This window comes from Sinocyclocheilus anshuiensis, unplaced genomic scaffold, assembly GCF_001515605.1.
Source record: "Sinocyclocheilus anshuiensis isolate Anshui unplaced genomic scaffold, SAMN03320099.WGS_v1.1 scaffold267, whole genome shotgun sequence".
Taxonomy (NCBI): Eukaryota; Metazoa; Chordata; class Actinopteri; order Cypriniformes; family Cyprinidae; genus Sinocyclocheilus; species Sinocyclocheilus anshuiensis.
This window is the reverse complement of record NW_015552637.1, coordinates 2,739,625-2,760,091: the sequence shown is the minus strand read 5'-3', so window position 1 is coordinate 2,760,091 and position 20,467 is coordinate 2,739,625. Positions and strand designations below refer to the sequence as shown.

The 20,467-nt window shown below is 34.1% G+C and overlaps 1 protein-coding gene across 1 annotated transcript; it reads right to left on the bottom strand.

The window, feature by feature from the left end:
* Positions 1-3,037: 3,037 nt before the first annotated feature.
* On the bottom strand, positions 3,038-17,943 carry rundc3b (RUN domain containing 3b). Its single transcript, XM_016458209.1, has 11 exons — positions 17,777-17,943; positions 14,339-14,454; positions 13,304-13,437; positions 12,149-12,234; positions 11,571-11,660; positions 11,201-11,281; positions 10,921-11,092; positions 9,376-9,533; positions 5,625-5,771; positions 4,517-4,644; positions 3,038-3,438 (listed from the first exon to the last, which is right to left on the bottom strand). Exons 1-11 carry the CDS (start codon positions 17,869-17,871, stop codon positions 3,293-3,295), a joined length of 1,353 nt encoding a protein of 450 aa, XP_016313695.1. The 5' UTR covers positions 17,872-17,943; the 3' UTR covers positions 3,038-3,292.
* Between the last annotated feature and the right edge of the window lie 2,524 nt (positions 17,944-20,467).

Genomic DNA, 20,467 nt, shown 5'->3' with positions numbered 1-20,467 from the left:
CCAAACCTTTTCTGCCGGGCCCCCCTTTTGTAGAGAAAAAATTTTTCAAGCCCCCCCCCCCCCCCCCCCTTTTTTTTTTTAGTAAATTGACACCAAATGTATTCCCATCAGACATGATAATCCTTGTAATCTGTTTTCTACCTGTTCAGGCTGGTTGACTTTTAATTGTTAGTTAAATGTCTTAGTAGTGTTTCAGTCATGTATTTTCGAGGTTTGTGTTAAAAGAAGTCAGTGTGTGCAAATGGTGCCAAAAATGAGACCGATGAGGGGATTTGAATTTTTCTGTACTTAAATAATAGATTTTTTTAATTGTTGATTAATATATTTCTTGACCCAATGCCTAACAATTAAGTATGAATATTCGCAACTTTTTAAATTGCACTGTATGTCCTCTGCTTTTTAAGTGCTTCAGTAATGAAGAATGATTTCAAATTTGTCTCGATTTCTTTATTCAGTCCAGAATATTGTCTCTAGTTATTTTAATTAGATTTACAGCTTTATGTTGCTTGAACCAGGAGCGCATAAGATCTTATGCGATGTACAAAATTGTAATCTATTTACCTTCCACTTCCAGTGTGATGAAAGAATCAGAATTAATTTCAGCAATCTCTTTTTTTACATTCAGTTTTTACACAATTGCAATTAATTTATATTGATAACACCAAACTAAACATGCAACATGATGAGGTTGTGTGACAAAAAATGTTGAATGCATACAAAGTGCTCTGTAAGCTAGTATTCCATTGCACACATAGCCAATGAGACAAAACCAGCATTCAGCCAAGCCTGTATTTACATTAGAATTTATTGAAAAAAACATGATCATAGATGAGGACATAAAGTAAAATTTGACTAAACATATTGAGGCTGAATTATAATTAGCTGAATATATGATATTCATCTCAGTGCGCCCTCATTATCCTCACCCCATTTATTTCCGTCACCGTGCAACAGAAAATTAAAGAAAGAAAAACTCAATCACAAAAACAGATTTCAAAGCATTGAGAAACCATATACATTCAAAAATGTCTGTAAAGGCGACAATTCTGCAGAGTTTCAAACAAGTGTTAACTTTTCTCTAAAACTCTTGAAACTGAAAAGTAATACTGAAATGCATTTCCTTCATTCCACTCTACACATTTAATTGCACATTTTAAATCAAACAGTGCTGTAAGAATCTCAAAAAAACCTTGAGATGCACATTTAGATGTACTGGCTTCTGAAAAGACGAGCTCTGAACAGTGTAAAACATGCATTTCTGCGGTACTGAACTGAAGTCACACACAGGCAGACGAGACATTCTTCTACATGGATATTCAGCAAGGCAATGTTCGAGCTGACGACTATTTTTGATGAGCGGCAACAAAGGGAATTCTGCATATGTGTTTGCAATTTCTGTTATGACTGTACTGATGCTCATGAGTAATCATACACATTTCTTAACACTTTAAATTATTTTTTACATATAATCCATGGCTTGGCATGCCTCGTAAACTGATTTTATAAACAGGTCTGTTTTATGATCAAATCACACTAGTAATATTTAATGGAATTTTTAAAAATAATTATCAGCAGCAGTATTAGGAGTATTCAACTTGAACTTCAAACACAACTTTACCAATTAATTCTACAATTACACCTTACATTTAAATAAAAATGGGATTCATCAATGGATTAACAATTAATTAAATACTGCACATTAATTATGACATTCTAGTTTTGTAATCAAATTAACCACACATAAAAAGCCCTATAATGAAGAGAACTGTGGCCGATGAAAAGCATGGAATTGACATTTAAAAAATGGCTTTGAAGTCAATATTATTTATGTCCATGTCATTGAACATCACTGGTCTATTGTCCACAGCCTCATTATACAGTCAAACACAATGTGGTACTATAAGCTTGAATTGTTCTGGAGGTAAGAAATTACAGCATTTACATACAAATTAGAAGAAATTATTAACTCTAATAATTTTTTAGTCTTTTTTTATAATTAATCCCATTAAATTGACAAAACTAGTTCAGACGTTATTACGTTAAAGATCTTTGATTTTGAATACATTCTTGTTCCAGTCCAATATGCAACATATTATTTGTCATCCATATTCTTCTTCTTTATTTATGCTTTACACTAGTACACATTAGCCACTATCTGCAAAAAATGCAAAACCAATGTTTGAGTGCTGTATGATTATGTAAATCACAGAACTGATGAATATGGAAGACCTCTCCATGTAAGAGGACAGAGTGAATCTCAAACACTTTAGTTAAAAGCCAGAGACGAGAACTAAATGTAATAGCATCCACATCCAGCACACCAGAGAAATGTCTGAAATCATATTCCTCTTACTCCCTAAAAAGACAAATGAAGGCAAGTGAACAAAGCAGTATTGTTGTTAACATTTCTGTCATAATCGAATCGGATTTAATATTATTATGGCTCCAGTTTTTCCCGTTCTGACATGGAACAGCCACTTCTCACAATTTAAACAATTTCTGATGGATACAATTAGGTTAAAGTCCTAAATATTTTTCTTACTGAAATTTCACAGCTATATGTTTATGTTAATATTTTGAAAGCTGTTAAAAATAGTTTAAAATGTATTTTACTTGGCATGTCAATTTTAAAAGTTTTTTTTTAAGGAACCAAAATGTGTAGAGAGGGGCTAGATTAATTACAATAATTGACGTAATTTATAAAGAAAAGTGGTTTTATTTATAAAAATAAAATAAAATAAGAAATGGAACTAAAAAATGAAATGTAATATTTAAAATAAAATAAAATCGTGAGACAAGAAGTTAAATCAAAGTTAAAATACAATAAAATATTGAATTAAATAAAACTAAATCTAACATTTAAAATCAAATCAAATCAAACAGAAGCAAAAACTAAAACACCATGAAAACCTTTATCTGTGGACTTTCCAAAAACAGCTGACATTTGAACAACATTAGATCAACTAAATTTCACAAACAGCTGAAATTCACTGATGTCCTGAGTCAAGATTGTCATTCATCATCATACATTATGCTCAATATTCACTAATGCTAATGCCTACACTAGCTATGGACTTCAACGACCAAATGTTCACATCTAAAAATGAAACTGCACTTCAAATTGAACTAAAACCAGTCAGGACAGCACTGGGGTTTCATCTTGTCTAGCTGAAATGTCTCTGAGGATGATACCGATAGGTAGATTTCCATTTCTTCACTTCAATTCGAAGGCCACACCATCTGAAGCAGGCCGGTGTGTTTGTGTATGTGTTTATATGTCCATACTTGTCTCTCAGGACGGAGTGAGTCCTGGGCTGGTCATGTCTGTTGTTGGACTGGCCAGATACTCGCTGGACTTCAGACTGGCCAGAGATTTGTAACTGGCCATTGAGGTTAAGGAACCACACAAACCCCTCAGAGACGGAGTATCCTCTTTCCCTGTGAACACACAAGCACACAGTAGTATCACTGATGTCCTTTCACACATGAGCGAGGATGATATTATTGAACAGACAAAAGGCAGAGCAGTAGACACAATAGTTGTTTTTAATTCAAAATAAAACTATTCAAAATTGAGTTGAGTAATTAAAATCAAGCTAAAATGTAAGTGTTAGATGAAAACTAATAGTTACCAAGGCAACATTTCTCATTTTTACGTTTTTCAAATACTAAAATTACTCAAATATAATAAAACTGCATTAAAGTTAAATAAAAAAGGGGAACACAATAAAAAAAAAAGCACATAAAATGACTAAAACCTAAACTGAAATTATACTGAAAATATAAATATACAAGCTTATTCAAAATATTAATAAATACTATAATCGAATATAAATAATATTAAAATAACTCGAGATACTCTAACCACCCCACAATGCATTGCTCTCAACCTGACTGTTAAATGATGAATGTTGATAAGTGAACAAACCAAAATCAATTATCAACTGTGATTTAAGCACTTTTTTAAAAACACAATTGAATCATATTTTGCATATTTTAGGACCATTAACTGTTTTTGTATTATATTATTGACATTTTGTCACAACTGAATCATATTTTGCATATTTTAGGACCGTTAACTGTTTTTGTGTTGTATTATTTACATTTTGTCACTCTTTTCGGTTCTCGTTACTGCAAAAATGTCATTATTAATTAGAAACATTCATTTATACAAGATTTAAGTGTTTTATACATTAGTTTATAGTTGTACTGCCTTTATGCTAATTTTCATTTTTGAGAAATTCTTTTGAGAAGATTTTTTTAATTGAAACTCCAAACTACATAAATTCTTAATTGTCTTAAAATATGCCTCATTTCCTTTGAGAAAAATGTCATTTCCCATTTTTCTTCTTTTTATTGTGGGGGGTTTCGTGAGATTAACACAAATATTGAGTTACTCAGGTGGAGTAAGGACCCTTCCATTGTGAAATGACATCATCTATAATAGAGCTGGTTATCAGAGAATGATGTCACCATAGCGGACACACACACACATACACACACATGCATCACAAACCTTCTCCGTGCCAGTGTGTAAGTCCTGCCTTGCTGTCCAGACTGTGCGTGTTCAGTTGTGCTGGCTCCAGAGACATCTGAGAGATACTCATATCTGCAGAAAGCTGCTCCAAACTCTGGAAGCTTTTCCTGTGCTCACACACAAATAAAGAACATGTACAAGTCACAAATTAAAAAAAAAAAATCTATAAATCAATTGTGTGTGTGTGTGTGTGTGCGTGTGTGTGTGTGTGTGTGTGTATATATATACAGTATATATTACAATGTGATGTCATACTAAAATTATGAAAAAAAAACTATATATTACATAAATGAAAAAACTTAATATATTAATATTTCCTTAACATTTTTAAAAGTATATCTTGCTTAGGGTTAGGGTCTATCTAACGTCTATCTTTTAATAATTTAGATTAATTTTTAATTTTTTTTATTTTAGAACATTAAGATTTAGGACATTAAGATTTTATTTAAATTGTGACTGTATATTATGTAAATAAATACACTGAAAAATTAAATATTGAGTAATATTCCTATTACTGTTATGTGAAAAAAATATATAAAAACAAGAATATTTATATATCATGATAGTATTTGTGCTGATTTCATTTATGCTGATTTACAGTACATAAAAACTATAATGCGCTAAACAATAGCATTTAAGTAATGAAAATCTAACAAGAATCACTACTGACAATAATATAAGTCTATACACATGACAGCAATAAAAATTTGGGGAGGAAATGTGCTTAATTGTCATGAAAACAATGTAATAAAATAATTGAAAATAACATTATATGTTTTCATCACAAACACCACTGAAGTTTGGGTTACAATTAGATCAGCCCATTTAATAACCTCTGTGGGTTATCAATACATGAGAGCGATTGCTGTAGGAAGCATGCCAATACTGTAATGTGATTCGAGAGCTGCAGATGCGAGCTAAAACTAGAGCCTGAGAGCCTTTGCTTCCTGGATCATTCGCTGAGCACCAGCAACTCGACTGGAATCCAATATGAGATGAGTTGCGGTGTGAAGCTGCATGTATCTCATAAGGACGTGCGTAATCGGAGAGGATACATTGACGAGATACAAAAACAGAAAGCACATACTCTTCCCATGGTCCTGTGCGTTTCCTGTACAGGAGCGTATCCAAGGCAACTGCATTAGTATCCAAGGCACCAGGTGAGGGCCATTGGTTTGTCAGGTGCGAGGTAAGCTCCTGTCTGGAGCGAAGGTCATGGTTCTTCATCACCGTCCTGGAGAAACAAACATTATCATTTAAAGAGACAGTGCTAAAAAGCTGAAAAAGCAGTATATGTACTAGGGCTGCACGATCAGTTTTTTTTTATTCACAATCACGATTTCTGCTACTCTTGATTAATTAAATATAATTAATCTGGACACTTTTTTTATCATGATTATCAATTTAACCATTGTGCAGCCCTAATTTATACAGCAGGAAATCAACCCGGCTTGTCTAAAATTTTACCTCCTATCACACAAACACCTGCCCAAACCTTCTCCAAAATCCATCTTTATCAACAAGTCACTGATCAAAGCCTAACATCTGAAACATGGCATTCAGCATCAAATATTCAGAGTCTTTAACCTCAGCAATTGGATTTCAAAACTGACTACTCAGCTGAAAAATCACTAATAGTGGTCTGCGAACTCTCACGGACATCTGTATTGATTCGCACAGATGGTCCGTAGCAGCGGATACAGAGAAACACAAACAGCTTCGCATGTACAAAGACGTACTTGTATCTACTGAGATAAACAACATATAAGCAAGTCAGCTTAAAAAGTTTATCTTTTATAACCGGATCCAAGCAGCTATTGCCAGACACAGATTTAAGACCCTGTTCTATTTCTGCAATGCAGCGAATGACCATCATGATCCAATTAAACACCTGACCATGAGCGATGTCTTTCCAGATCAAACTAGATGACTATAATGAAATACTAACTAGCATACTGCACACTGCATAATATACACTACTGTACAACAGTTTGGGGTCGGCAATATTTTTTAATGTTTTTGAAAAAAGTCCCTTATGCTCAGCAAGGCTGCAAATATTTGATCAAACATACAGTAAAAACAGTAATATTGTGAAATATTATTACAATTTAAAAGAACTGTTTTCTATTTGAATATATTTTAAAATGGAATTTATTTCTGTGATAGCAATGCTGAATCTTCAGCATCATTACTCCAGTCTTCAGTGTCACATGATCCTTCAGAAATCATTTTAATATAGTTTTTTTGCTGTTTATATTTTTGTGGAAACTGTGAAACAATATATCTTTTCAGTATTCTTTGATGAATAGAAAACTAAAAGAAAAAAAAACGTGATTTATTTATTTATCTATTTTATCATTATAAAGGTATTTACTGTCACTTTTAATCAATTTAATGCATCCTTGCTGAAAAAATATAATTCCTTTAAAAAAAATTAAATCTTTTTGACTTTGTAGATAGATAGATAGTTTGCAAACAAACACATTCTCCCATCAGTCTCTCCTCTAGTCTTTCATTCATTCCTCCAGTCCATCGATCAAATCCTCTCTCTGCTTACATGCTGCAATCATCTATTAACGTATTTGCGTCTGTCTCCATAGCAACCCTGCTCTGGTCGAGCTGCTGACGTCTCCTCGAGCACACGGATCTCCAGAGCTCAGTTGAACCGTGGACTCCAGCTGTCTGACAGAATGAGAGGAGAAACGAATCGGAGGACTCGGGAGGCAGGAAACATTCAGACACTCTGCAGCCACGGAAAACACTAAAGATTAACCGTTCTTCTGCTACACAGCACAGAGCATAATATCAGATGATACATGAGAACACACCGCACAGATAATTAACCTTTCCCCTCCAGCAACTGCACATTTCCATGAGCATGAATCATACTTACACAGGCAAGTTTAGCAAACAGTTGTGCCAGTTTTGTGTGCAGCATTTCAGTATGAAATACAGTGTCATATTCACTAACTAATCACAATTCATTTTAATTAGGTTCAAAATGTGCCGAGTTTGCCTTAAGTATTCCCCTGCAGTTCACTTAAAAATGAAAATTCTGTCATCATTTATATATAATTTGATAAATATTGGTAACCCAACAGTTGCTGGTACCTATTTACTTCCAAAGTATGGGGGGAAAAAATTATGTAAGTCAATGGGAACCATAAACTGTTTGGTTACTCACATTCTTCAAAATGTGTCACATGACATGGGTATGACATAGGTATTACAAGGAGGAGGTGACTTATGAGGACATTACCACATGTCCCCATTTTTCAAAACCCTTATAAATCATACAGAGTGAGTTTTTTTGAGAAAGTAAAAATGCACAAAGTTTCCTGTAAGGGGTAGGGTTAGGTGTAGGGTTGGTGTACGGCGATAGAAAATACAGTTTGTACAGTATAAAAACCATTACGCCTATGGAATGTCCCCACAATTCACAAAAACAAACGTGTGTGTGTGTGTGTGTGTGTGTTTAGCAGAACAAAAAAAATCATACAGGTTTGGAACAACTTGAGGGTGAGTAAATGATGACAGAATTTTCATTTTTGGGTGAACTATCCCTTTAACACATTGTTTCTTTTTAACACATGTAATTTCTATGCAAATTAGGTAATTTATAGATCATTAAAGTTTGCATCTTATTCACAAAGTCTGCTTTTTAAAAAAGATATATTGATGACAATAATTCATTAAATGATGATGAAATGATAAAGAACATTATATTACATTTTTGTAGTGCTGTTATTGTTAACTAAAACTAAAAAAATGGCTTTTGATAACTAAATATATTTAAAATAAAATGTAAATATTAGATGAAAAACATAACTTCACAAAATACCTTGAACTTAAAGGGGTGGTTCATTGCGATTTCACTTTATTAACGTTAGTTAGTGTCTAATGTTGCTGTTTGAGCATAAACAATATCTGCAAAGCTACAAAGCTGAAAGTTCAATGCAAATGGAGATATCGTCTTTTAAAATTCTGGCAGTTTAATGCCTACAAAAACGGCTCGTAGGGACTACAATGAGTTACTTCCCGGGTTCATGACATCACAAACCCAGATAAACCCCGCAAATAACAGCGTATCTAAAAGTATGAGACAACAACAAACAAAAAACATAGGCCTACCATTAAAAGCCGTGCTTGCACAGGTTCTGCACAATCCTCTTCAATAATATCCTCTGCTTCGCAATCGGGCTCAAACTTATAAGTGATATTAACGATGCCGTTGTTTACATAGAACCGGAGCACATGCCGCCGAGGTGAGGGGCGGGACGATTAGAGGCGGTTTAGCCAATCACAACACACTGGGCTAACTAAACAATCAGAGCCCATCGCGTATTTCTGAGGGCGGGGCTTCATAAAAGAAGGACACGATCAGCCCTTTTCTCAGAGAAGGGACAGAGCGGTGTGGAATAAAGGTAAATTATGTGAAAAATAATGCGTTTTTTTAAAAACGAAGCATTAACACATGTTAGACTGCACCCCATAAACACAATCAAGCCTAGAAAAAAACCAGTGAACCACCCCTTTAACTAAAAAAAACATAAGTTTACTAAAATTAGAACTAAAATCAGTAAAACTAAAACAAAAAAACAATTACAAAAAATACAAAAGCACATAACAAATTACTAAAATGTAACTGTCATTAAAATTAAAACAATATAAAAAATACAAAATACTATAAAAGCGCATACATACATACATGTGCATCTCAATAAATTAGAATGTTGTGGAAAAGTTAATTTACACACATAAAATATAAAATATAGTGTATATATGTATAAAAGAGGTGATGATATACACATACTAAATAAGCACTGGTTCAAACTTACAGCTGATCCTGCAGCTCCAGTATGATGATCTCCAGCTGCTCTTTCTCCAGTTTGTGGCTGATTTTGGTGTCTGTGAGTCGTTGCAGTAGAGATTTATTCTGAGAGACAGACTCGGAGAGCTGAGCTTCCCTCAGATGCACCAGCTCCTCCAGATAACCCTAAATAATTATAATAATTCATGTGATCTGTGTCAGTATTTGCTGGTCTTGTTCCCGGGTCCCCCCAGGATGTCTCTCTTATCTAACACACCTGACTGACTCATCCGCTCATCAGTACAGACCCCACGACCTGATTTGAGGGTGCCAGACTAGATTCTGGAAATATGACACACTCAGGAGCACTGAGAATCACTGATCTAGAAAATATTCACGCTCAGTTTAACATTCAAAGTTCATCTCACATGATAGGGAAACTAGTATACTGATTACTGAATATGGCACACAGTATATACAGGTGCATCTCAATAAATTAGAATGTCACACTTTTCCACGACATTCTAATTTATTGAGATGCACCTGTATAGTTTATGATCTATATATTTTATATATGACAGTATATATTCTATACTACAGACTATTTAAAAAATGCATGTAAACAGCATGCAGCGTGACTGACTAAAAATAGAGAATTTTTACATTTTATATCATTTTGCTTTTTTTGCAGTCGAATTAGTAAAGAAAGAGATGTTAAAATTCTTGGTACATTATTGACACAGTTAGGAAATATGAATACTTAAGGGAATAAAGACTTTTCATGGCAATTTTAAAATAATTTAAGAATTGAAACAGCTGAAAATTTGTTTTATTTATTTACTTGTTTGTTTGTTTGTTTGTTTAAAAACAAACACTGCAAAGCAGTACAGTATCAGAATCAGTGTATATACTACCAATCAAAAGTATGGGTTCAGTAAATTTGTCTTTTTTTAATAAATAAATTTCATTCAACAAGGATGCATTAAATTGACAGTAAAGTGACAGTAAAGACTTTTGCATTGTTACATAAATAAATAAATAAATAAATAAATATATATATATATATATATATATATAAACATATACACATATATATATATATCAATAATATTTCAATAATATTCATTTGAATAATATTTCAAATAAATATTACTCTTTATATTGAATTATTCATAATAGAATTTAAAATAAAAAGACGTTTTTTACATTTATTTGAATTAGTAAAAATATTTTACAACACTACTGTTTTGACTGTATTTCTGATCAAATAAATGCAGCCTTGGTGAGTGTAAAAGACTCATTTCAAAAATCCTAAACTTTTGAATGATAGTGTTATGCATTACAAAATGATGAATTTACACATATTTTTTTAATGCAGCATGCTCAAAAGTTGATTTGCATGCACATCAAATGAAAACCAAGAAAAGGGAAGCTCACTGTGTGCTCTGGTTGTGTACTACGCATTTTGGCAACTGCAGTAGATGTGGGTATTCTATGCATACAAAAATTCAGCATACTGCGCACAGTAGGCTATACATACTGCAGAAATAGTAGGATTAGTAGTCGTCCTCACCTTCTGTTCCAGCACGACTCTGTATTTCTGCTCTAGTCTTTTGCTCTTGCTGTACCAGGTGCTCTGATCGGCCATCAGACTGGCAGCCATGTGGGATTCAGGAGTGCCTGCTTCACTGCCGCTGCTGCCCAGCGTTCTCATTTCCTCCTCATCGCTGCTAATGCTGTCAGAACTACAGCACACACACATACATAATATTCAATCTCATGCATTAGGAAAGCCTAAAGCATGTTCACAAAGCCAGCATGTTTATATGTGTGTTTTTGTGTAGTGCTCTTACGTTTGTGTGAATTTAAGGTACGGTGTGTAGTCAATGACGACGGGACAGCTCTCATCAAGCCCCTCCCCTTTCAGACAGAAACTGTCAATCAAGAATGAAAATTTCAGCATAAGCCAACAAATGCACTTTATTTGATGAGAATGTCACTGTGGCAGAGTATTATGGGAAGTGATGATCCTACAAAACAATACGGAGGCTGTTCTCAGCATCTATATTTGTGTGTGTGTGTGTGTGTGTGTGTGTGTGGCTCGTGTCAGCAGGTGTTTATAGAGCACCACCCATACAATAAATCATCATCATCCTGTCCTGCTGTGGCACAGCTGAATGTCACTGCTACCCACAGAAAGGAAGTGAATGAACATGAATATACCTGAAGTCAATGGCATTCAGTCCAATCAGAGTATCTGCCAGAAGCCCCGCCTCCTCACCCAGAACTACAGCGCCCTCCTCATAAAACCTCCTGACAAACAAACACACAAAACTGATGAAGACCAGAGAACGACAATTAGCACAACTGTTTTCATCACGGATAATAATAAATGTTTTTATTAGCAGCATATCTAAAAGATTTCTGAAGGATCATGTGGCGCTGAAGAACGGAGTAATGGCTGCTGAAAATGCAGCTTTGCCATCACATAAATAAGCTGTAAAACTATTTCACAATACTACAATGAAACATTTAAAAGTCTTACCAGTCCTGCCACCAAAGTAAAACCACCGAGTTAAACCAGACGTTGACGTACTGCTCAAATATTTTGAAAGTGCCTCAATATTTTGCTAAATAAGTCATATGGTGCTGTTTTTATTTCAGTAAAATCGCTGTTTAAACAATCTGTGCTGTGGAGAGGCTGACAACAGAGAGAGAGACCCATAAAAAGATTTTACCACAATCAACCTGCAATCAAATATAAGAGTCTCAGTGTGTGTCTGAGGGCTGTGGAAAGTCACCTTGTAGTTTTGAAGTCTCTCAGAGCTGCAGAGATATATTCAGACAAACGCTTCTCCATTAACGCCACTCTCATCCAGGCACGACCCTGAGAGAAAGAACGAGAGAGGGATGCTCTTACCTGTCAACCACTAAAGCCTTTAACACTGAAGTAACATCATCCGAGACGGATGACAAGTCTGATCTGGGAGTTTCCTCTATCACAAAATATCCCCTTTATATTTTGTGATAGCATGGTGAAATATGACACCAAACCAGTTACAACAATAACTGGTTTGGTGTCATATTTCACCATACCAATATTCATTTTATTTTAGTAAGTTGCCAATGCAACATTTAAATTTTTTTTTATTTAAATTTGTTATTTAAAAAATAACTTTTTTTTTTTTACTTAATATTTATATATATTTTATTAGATGTCTATTAAGTAAAAAAAAAAAAAATTTTTAAATGTTGCATTGGCAACTTACTAAAATAAAATGAATTACTAAAATGACTGAAACTAAAACTGAAATGAATATGAATTAGGTAATTAGGTAAATAAAAATATTAAAAAGTCATAAAAATAGCAAAAGCACATGAAGGTTCTAAAACGTAAACTAAAATTAACACGAAAACTTAAATGAAATTTTTTTTTTTATTAAAATAAAAAATGTAGAAATGTTGCATTAGCAACTAACTGAAATTAAATAATTCGAAGTACTAAAATTACTAAAACTTAAATTAATATGCATTAAAGCTAATATAAATAAAACATAAATTAAAGCTAAATACATTTTTTTTTTAATAATAAAAATGACAAAGGCATATAACAGAATTGCTAAAACTTAAACCAAAATTAAAATATAAACTAAGATATAAAAAAGTTAATTCAATATGTGACCCTGGACCACAAAACCAGCCTCAAGTCGCATGGGTATATTTGAAGCAATTGCCCTCAGATTCCAGATTTTCAAATAGTTGTATCTCGGCAAAATATTATTCAGCTTTAAAAGCTTATTTATTCAGCTTTCAGATGATGTATAAATCTCAATTTTGAAAAATTGACCCTTATGACTGGTTTTGTGGTCCAGGGTCACATATAATAATAAATACTATAACTGTATATAAATAATACTAAATGACACTGCAACACAGACGTATGTGTCCGTCCTGACCTTTGCTCTAGAGCTGCGAACGTTCTCCATGTTCTCGATGCTGTGGATGCAGCTGTGCGGGACTTTACTACACGCTATACGTATGTAATCCCAGAAACTGCGCGGGCTCTCATAGCCAAACCAGCTGACCTGACCTACAGCAGGAAAACACACACAATGCAGTGTAAAAGCAGTTTGATTCCTCAAGAAGAGCTCTGTACTATTCATTCAGATGCAAGACTCTTCTAGAAAGAGTTCTCTTTTTTTTTTTTTTGCATCCAGTTGTGCTACGTTTTAGTGCAGTGACATTGTGGGCAAATATCTGAGCTAGTAATTGAAAGCGTTGAATCCGGCAAGTGACGAGCTCTGCGGGGATTTTTTGCTTTTTAAGCGGTTTCAGAGAACATACATAAACATGGAGAGATCAAATATTGCTGAAAGGCTGAAAAACAGCGATATGTAAGTGAGCGTGAGAGCTGTGTTGTCATGCTGTGAGAGTCGTCTGAGCTCTTCGAACCCAAAATGAGACACTCAGTGCTGTATTTATACCTCATTACAGCAGCTGGATTGTGTGTGTGTGTGTGTGTGTGTGTAGGTCTTTTAGCAGCATGTATCACAGCATCGCTATGTAATGGTGTGTGAAGCTTCTGGCACAGCTCACTTCAACAGTTATTCTGAGTGCGTGTGTCAGTTCATTTGTTCTCTAAGGCTCTGTCAGTTGTATGTTGTTGTTTTTTGTATTATATGCATAATATATTATGTATATAAACAATTTATATATTTCTAAAAATAAATAAATAAATATATAAAACACTGGTAATTTAGTTTAATGACCACCCTCTCTCTAAGAATGCAACAGGCTGTTTTTGTTCTAAAGTACATTAAAATGTAAATGCCCTATTCACATATTAAATAATACAGGTGTTTTGCTGTGCTCACACACGTTGAGGATTTATTATCAAATCCAGGTCAGTTTGCTAAAAATGTGCTGCTCAGATCAAATGCAGTTTACAATTTCAAAGTGAAGCAGGACAGTATGTGTGTTTTTTTCCTCACCTTTCAGTCTATGGCTGAGAATATGTTCTAGAATAGAGACAAAGTTGATGAACTCAGCAGATGTGTCGTCTATCGTCTCAAAGCATGAGCGATCAATGAGGGTCTTCACTGAGAACCTGTATACTCAAACACACACAATCACAATCATGAGCACAAAGAAATCTACACAATACAGTTTAAAAACACAAACATTTCTAATAGCTTGTACAGTAAAGCACTGACAAGCTTTAGTTATACAAATAATTAACATAATTATGCTGCCTTCTAAGATTTGGTCATATTTTAATGCATCTCCTAATGCATTAAATATCATTTAATGCTCAGTTATTATTTTAATTTTAGATTTATATATTATATTTTAAGTTCAACATTATTATATATAACAAAAAAAGATTTTAATACTTTTAGTTTTAGTTAACAATAACTATGCTTCTATTTGGACACAAAAAAACCCTCAGGAAACTCAGAGTTCAGCAAGGAGACAAATAGACGTCAAATTCAGAGCTAAAATAAGCGGAGTCTTCTGTAAAACCCTAAACTAAAGCTTTTTTAAAAACCCTAAAAGAGCATTTGAGAGTCAAAGGAGATGTCTTGTGTTTTGTGGAGCGCCATTAGTGCCATTTATTATGGTCTCATCAAATGTAATTATGGCATAAATGACTGTCCTTTTCATTATCGGCAGCTCCTGTGCTTTTATGTGTCTCCTCATGACTTCCAAATACCCAGCAGCCTTCATGCAAATGTCATTTCAGAGATAATTTCACTACTTGACATTTCCTTTCTAAAACACACAGAGCAAATGTGGGGAAAAAAAGAATAAAGTTTGAGAGTAATGGTTAAATATCATGTTAAGTAACTTAAAACTCAAAAATAGTATGAAATGCACAGCAGCATTATATGCCAAGGATTTGCAAGCATTTAAAATTTGCAAGACGTTAAAATACACCCTCTTATGCCTAAAACTATTAAAAATAATTTTGGTAATTGAAATAAATCTAAATAAATAAATAAATATGTTAGGTTAAAGTATATAAGTAAGTATAGGTTGAAAAAAAAAAGAGAAATGTTATCTTGTCAGCTAACTGAAGTAAATAAGCAATAAAATAACTAAAACCTAAAAATAAATTAAAGGTAAATAAAAAAAAATATATATTTTTTTTAAAGCAAATAAAAAAATTACAAAAGCACAGAATAAAATTCCTATAACATAAACGAAGATTAAAATGAGAAAAAAGTTAATTATTACTTAATTAATAAATAGTATAACAGTATATAAATCATACTAAAATAACACTTACAGTAAGTATGATAATGTAATGAGGTCATGTGGCACCAATTATCATATTACTGCTTGAATTGTTTAGCGATACACAGTATTTTATGGCACAAATAGAGATGCGAAGTTACTTTAAAATAGCCTGATGAAAGGTCACACCGACAATATTAAATCTGATACTGATAAAACCATCTCCAAAAATTGAATTTCTGAAGAAGCCATCCTGTCACATCTCACGTAGATTAAACCAGCCTGACATTTCAGTTGAGAAGGTCCCAGATTCTCTGGACTTCTTTGAAGTGATCATTTTAGGAGCATTGATCTACAGCAATTATTCAGATTACAATCTTCATTCAAGACTTTCTGACAAATAGTGAACGTTCTTTCATGATTCTCTGAACGTCACAGACTGTGCTATCACTCAAAAACAAAAAGACCTGCGGTGATTTATTTCAGTCCTGAATGAACTCTGGATCAGATATCACAGGATAAACATGAGAGGAAATGGATTTTGCTTATCTGTTCCTCTGTTCTTTCTACCTCAGACACACACAGTAAAAATCGCTGTATTTGTCTGAGCCATGAGCTTCGGTCTTACTGTGATTGTAAATGTGTGGACACGTCACACTTGAAGCTTTTTGATTGGCTGATTCCTGCTGTGCCTCCTCATGGGTATGACATTCATTTGTGTTCAGACAGACGCTTTTCCTGCTTCAAACGTGGCCTTTGTGGCACGGACTAATTAGACATATTAATGTAATTAATCATATTCCAGTGAGTGGCACGAAAAGTACATTCAGTTTTACTTAAAATGTGAATCCGTCAACGCTTTATTACGTTGCTTCTTGAGCATTTCACAAGACTTTCAAAGTGAAATGTCCAGTGAATGGCACAAAAGTGTGTTCAGTTTTATCCACACAAAAAAAAAATCAAAGCTGTATTAAACCTTGGGTTTGACCACCTACACTAAACTGTACACTAAACCTAACTGACAGTGTTAACAAAAGCAAACATTAGATAAAAACACCATGCTATTTTATCTTGATTCCACAAGTCTTTGATCAAACATTAGATAAAACGCATTTGCTAAAGGAACCATGCCATTTTAGTTTGATTCCCCAAGTCCTTGAACCATTTTATCATGATTAATGATTCACAGGACTTGCCTCGCAAGTGCAATGCTGTACCAGGTGGGCTGCTGAGCAAGTTTACTACATCAGAAATGCCATTGAGTTGGTCATGTGATGCAGACATCAAAATGTATTCGTTCAAAAATCATAGTTTATACAAAATTTAAGTAGAGGCATGTTTTTCCAGTAAGCCCAAGTTGCATATTTTGCATTATATATTGTAGCATGTGCAAAAAACACATTGTATGCAACAATAAATGGTAGCACACAGCAAACTTTTATCAGAAAATAAGTTGATATCACTTCTGATTCATTGGTCACACTAAATAGAAGGTCAAATTGAGTGTGTTGCATTTTGGGATACAGTGCCCAGTGCAGTGTGATCCGGTTGTATACTGCACATTTTGGCAGATGTAGCAAGTCATCCAGGTAAAACAAGATGTACTGTATCCACTTCAGCAAAGAGATACTACAATTCTCAGCAATGCATTATGTGACACAGAATGGGTCACAAAGTTCTCAAGGCATTGCGTATTATTCATTCCCTAGTTAAAATCCTTACTCATAACCAGCTATAAGACACAAGCTTTTCTAATATAAAAACTGCCATTAAATGGTGTAAAACTATTCATATGGACCATCTGCTTTTTTTATCATGTCCAAACGTTGTCTTTGTTTTTTAGATGAGTGCCATGATCCTACCATACCTTTTTCTTTTTTTAAAACATACCATAGAAAAGCCACATTTTTTGACATGCCTTCTTTTAAGTAGCTTGGAGCACAATGTAAAAGCCATGTTGCATGAATCATTCACTTTTTCTAAGGACTCCATCTATATGACGTGATGCTGTGATGACAGATCTGAGACCAGTGCTTCTGTGTGCAGTACAGAATCTCTCATCTCATCTCCCCGGCTCCAGCATCAGCATTTTACAGAAACTAACGTGCTAAAAAATAACAGTGACATCAGCATCACACATGCTCCGCGCGCCGGTGTGCTGCAGTGATGATGAATGTGTAATCAGATTTTACCTGCACACGGTGATCAGATTTCTCCTCTCTACGGCTCTGATACGCGCTGCCGCTTTTTTACGAGCCCCGTTGAACCCGAGGTTTAACGATGCCATGATAGCTGTTTATTTCCTCGCCTCTTTTTCTCTTCTGATGCTTTGGACCAGTCTCCAGCTGACTGACTCTCACCGGAGCCATAGAAATGGAATAAGCGAGTGGAAAGGCAATTAGCATGATATGGGTATAGAAATGGGCGTGGTTTGGAAGGTTTTTTTTTTAATAATTGTCTTATTTTAACTGTTCGTTTGAGGTTTTTTTTTATTTTAATGTCATTAAAAATGTATCTGTTATTTTTTCAGGCGTAATTTACCATCAACATTGCATCTGAAGAGGACAGCTTTGTCATATGCTCTCTGTTACTTTTCTCAGCGCTGGTTAGGATTAACCAATCACAGATTACTAAACAACGATCCATTTTCCTGGTAGAAAACAATCCTTGTATGTGACAAATTTAACCGATTACATATATTGGTGTACACATGTTTCCAATAAAACAAACGCCGTGAGAGGTGAAGTGGCTTCAGTGAAGGAATTGTCTTTTAGAGCCAAAATGCGACCCCTGCAGGAGGATTATTCTGTGCCTCATAAGAAACTATTAAAAGCTGATAAGATAACACTGGCCGCCCATGGCTGATCAAAAACACTGACGTTCATTATGGAGCGTTTTTGGAGGTATATAATGCGCCAGTTACATAACCAGTAAAAAGGAGTTTCTAGTTGTCATGAGAAATACCATCTACTGGTAATAGTGTTGTTATTAAGGATTTTATCAGATTCATGACAGGTGTAATTTACTACTCCCCACTAGGTGGCCCCAAGGTACTAGTTCAATTTGAGAACAGCAAACAAAAGAAAGGAAAAAAAGAAACATTTCACAGCTATGATCAAATAAATATTAATTCCACATTCACAAAGCACGATGACTTAACTTTAAACCTAATTGTAAAATATTCACATCTGATTTACTTTACTCATCACTTCGAAGAATCTCCTCCAATAGAAAAGCCTTAAAAACATCCAATATAAGAGAAAAATTCATAAATAAGTAACTTTTATGATTGTAAAATGATCGTATGATTGTATGACTGTATCATTTATTTTTTTAACTTATTTAATTACCTTTTAATTTTTACAGTATCCCCCACATGTTCATGTTCTGATGTTTATCTGCATCTTTCTGATATTGTTCATAATAATAATAATAATAAAAAAAAAGATCAAATTAATATATGAAAAATAAACTGAAAATACTTTTAGGATGTTTTCTCTTCTATAAAATTATTTATTGATGTTTGTTTGTTTGCCTCTTGTTGTTTTTGTACACAGCCAGAACAGACTTAATAGTACATAACTAGGAAAGACAAGCACCAAATAAAACATAAATAAATATATAAAATATAAATATCAACATCTTGACCAAATATACTGCATCATTTAACAAAATATATAAAAAAAGGTGGCATAGGTTTAACATTTTAAGTGTTTTGGATTTCTAGTATGCAATAGGCCCTATGTGTACTATGCAATTTTTAGTTGACATCTTCCTGCAGCTCTTCATATCTGCATATAAAACATTGACCATTTTTCTGACATTTGTACACAAAATAATAATTTGTGTACAAACAATCGTTTTTGTTTAAAAAAAAAACTAGATAAAATTAACAATCATTTTGTTAGTTTTGCTAGCATTTGTAAGGTTTTGTGAAAGAGCAATTTCAACTCAAATGGTGTTAGATGAGTGTTTTTTCAATCCAGCTCCTGGGGGCCCCGTGGCATTGCACATATTAGGAGTCTCACTAATCTTACACACAATTCAGGTCATGGAGCCTCTAATAATGAGATGATGAGTTGAATTAGATGCGTTAGAGGAGGAAGACATCTCAATGTGCCGTGCCTCAGGGCCCCCAGAAGCAGGATTTGAGAATTACTGTGGTAGAGGAAAAAGGAAACACTGTCATGAGTCATAAGCTTTTTCAGGCATTTTTCTGCGAGCATATACAGGTTTTAGATAAATCCGAAGACAAAGTGTGTGAGTGCAGACATATAAACAAGTAGGCTAGTAGTCAAACAGTCCATCTTTGCAGTGCATTCAGCAAAACAAACCTAAAATAAGCAAATAAGATTATAGAAATCAAGTCCTATCAGACTAACTGCTAATAGAATGAAAATTAGCCTGTGTTTTACTTACCCTCAAGCCATCCTAGCTGTAGCCTATATGACTTTTTTCTTTCAGACGAATCCAATCGGAGTTCATATTGATATTATGGAGTTGATATTAAAAATATATTATTAATTATAAAAGATATTATCCTGGCTCTTCTAAGCTCTTATCATTGTAGTGGGCGGGTGTTTCTCTTTAACAGTCCAAAACACGTTAAATAAAGCAGCGCATCCATAATAAAACGTGCCTCACATGGCTCCAGGGGGTGAATGGAGGCCTCCTGTAGCGAATCCAGGCGTTTTTGTCCGAAAAATATCCATATTTCAAACATAATAAACACTTTTCTATGTCTTCCGCTATCTGTCATACGCGGAAGCCGTTCGCGATTGGATTCGTCTGAAAGAAGAAAGTTATATACACCTAGGATGCCTCGAGGGTGAGTAAAACACAGGCTTATTTTCATTTTTGGGTGAACTAACCCTTTAAAGTTA

Coding starts and splice junctions, on each gene's coding strand:
- rundc3b (XM_016458209.1), bottom strand. CDS start 17,871: ATGGCATCGTTAAACCTCGGGTTCAACGGGGCTCGTAAAAAAGCGGCA. Junction 12,235..13,303: donor TTCGCAGCTCTAGAGCAAAG/GTCAGGACGGAC, acceptor TCTTTCTCTCAG/GGTCGTGCCTGGATGAGAGT. Junction 9,534..10,920: donor GAGTCGTGCTGGAACAGAAG/GTGAGGACGACT, acceptor ATAATTATTTAG/GGTTATCTGGAGGAGCTGGT.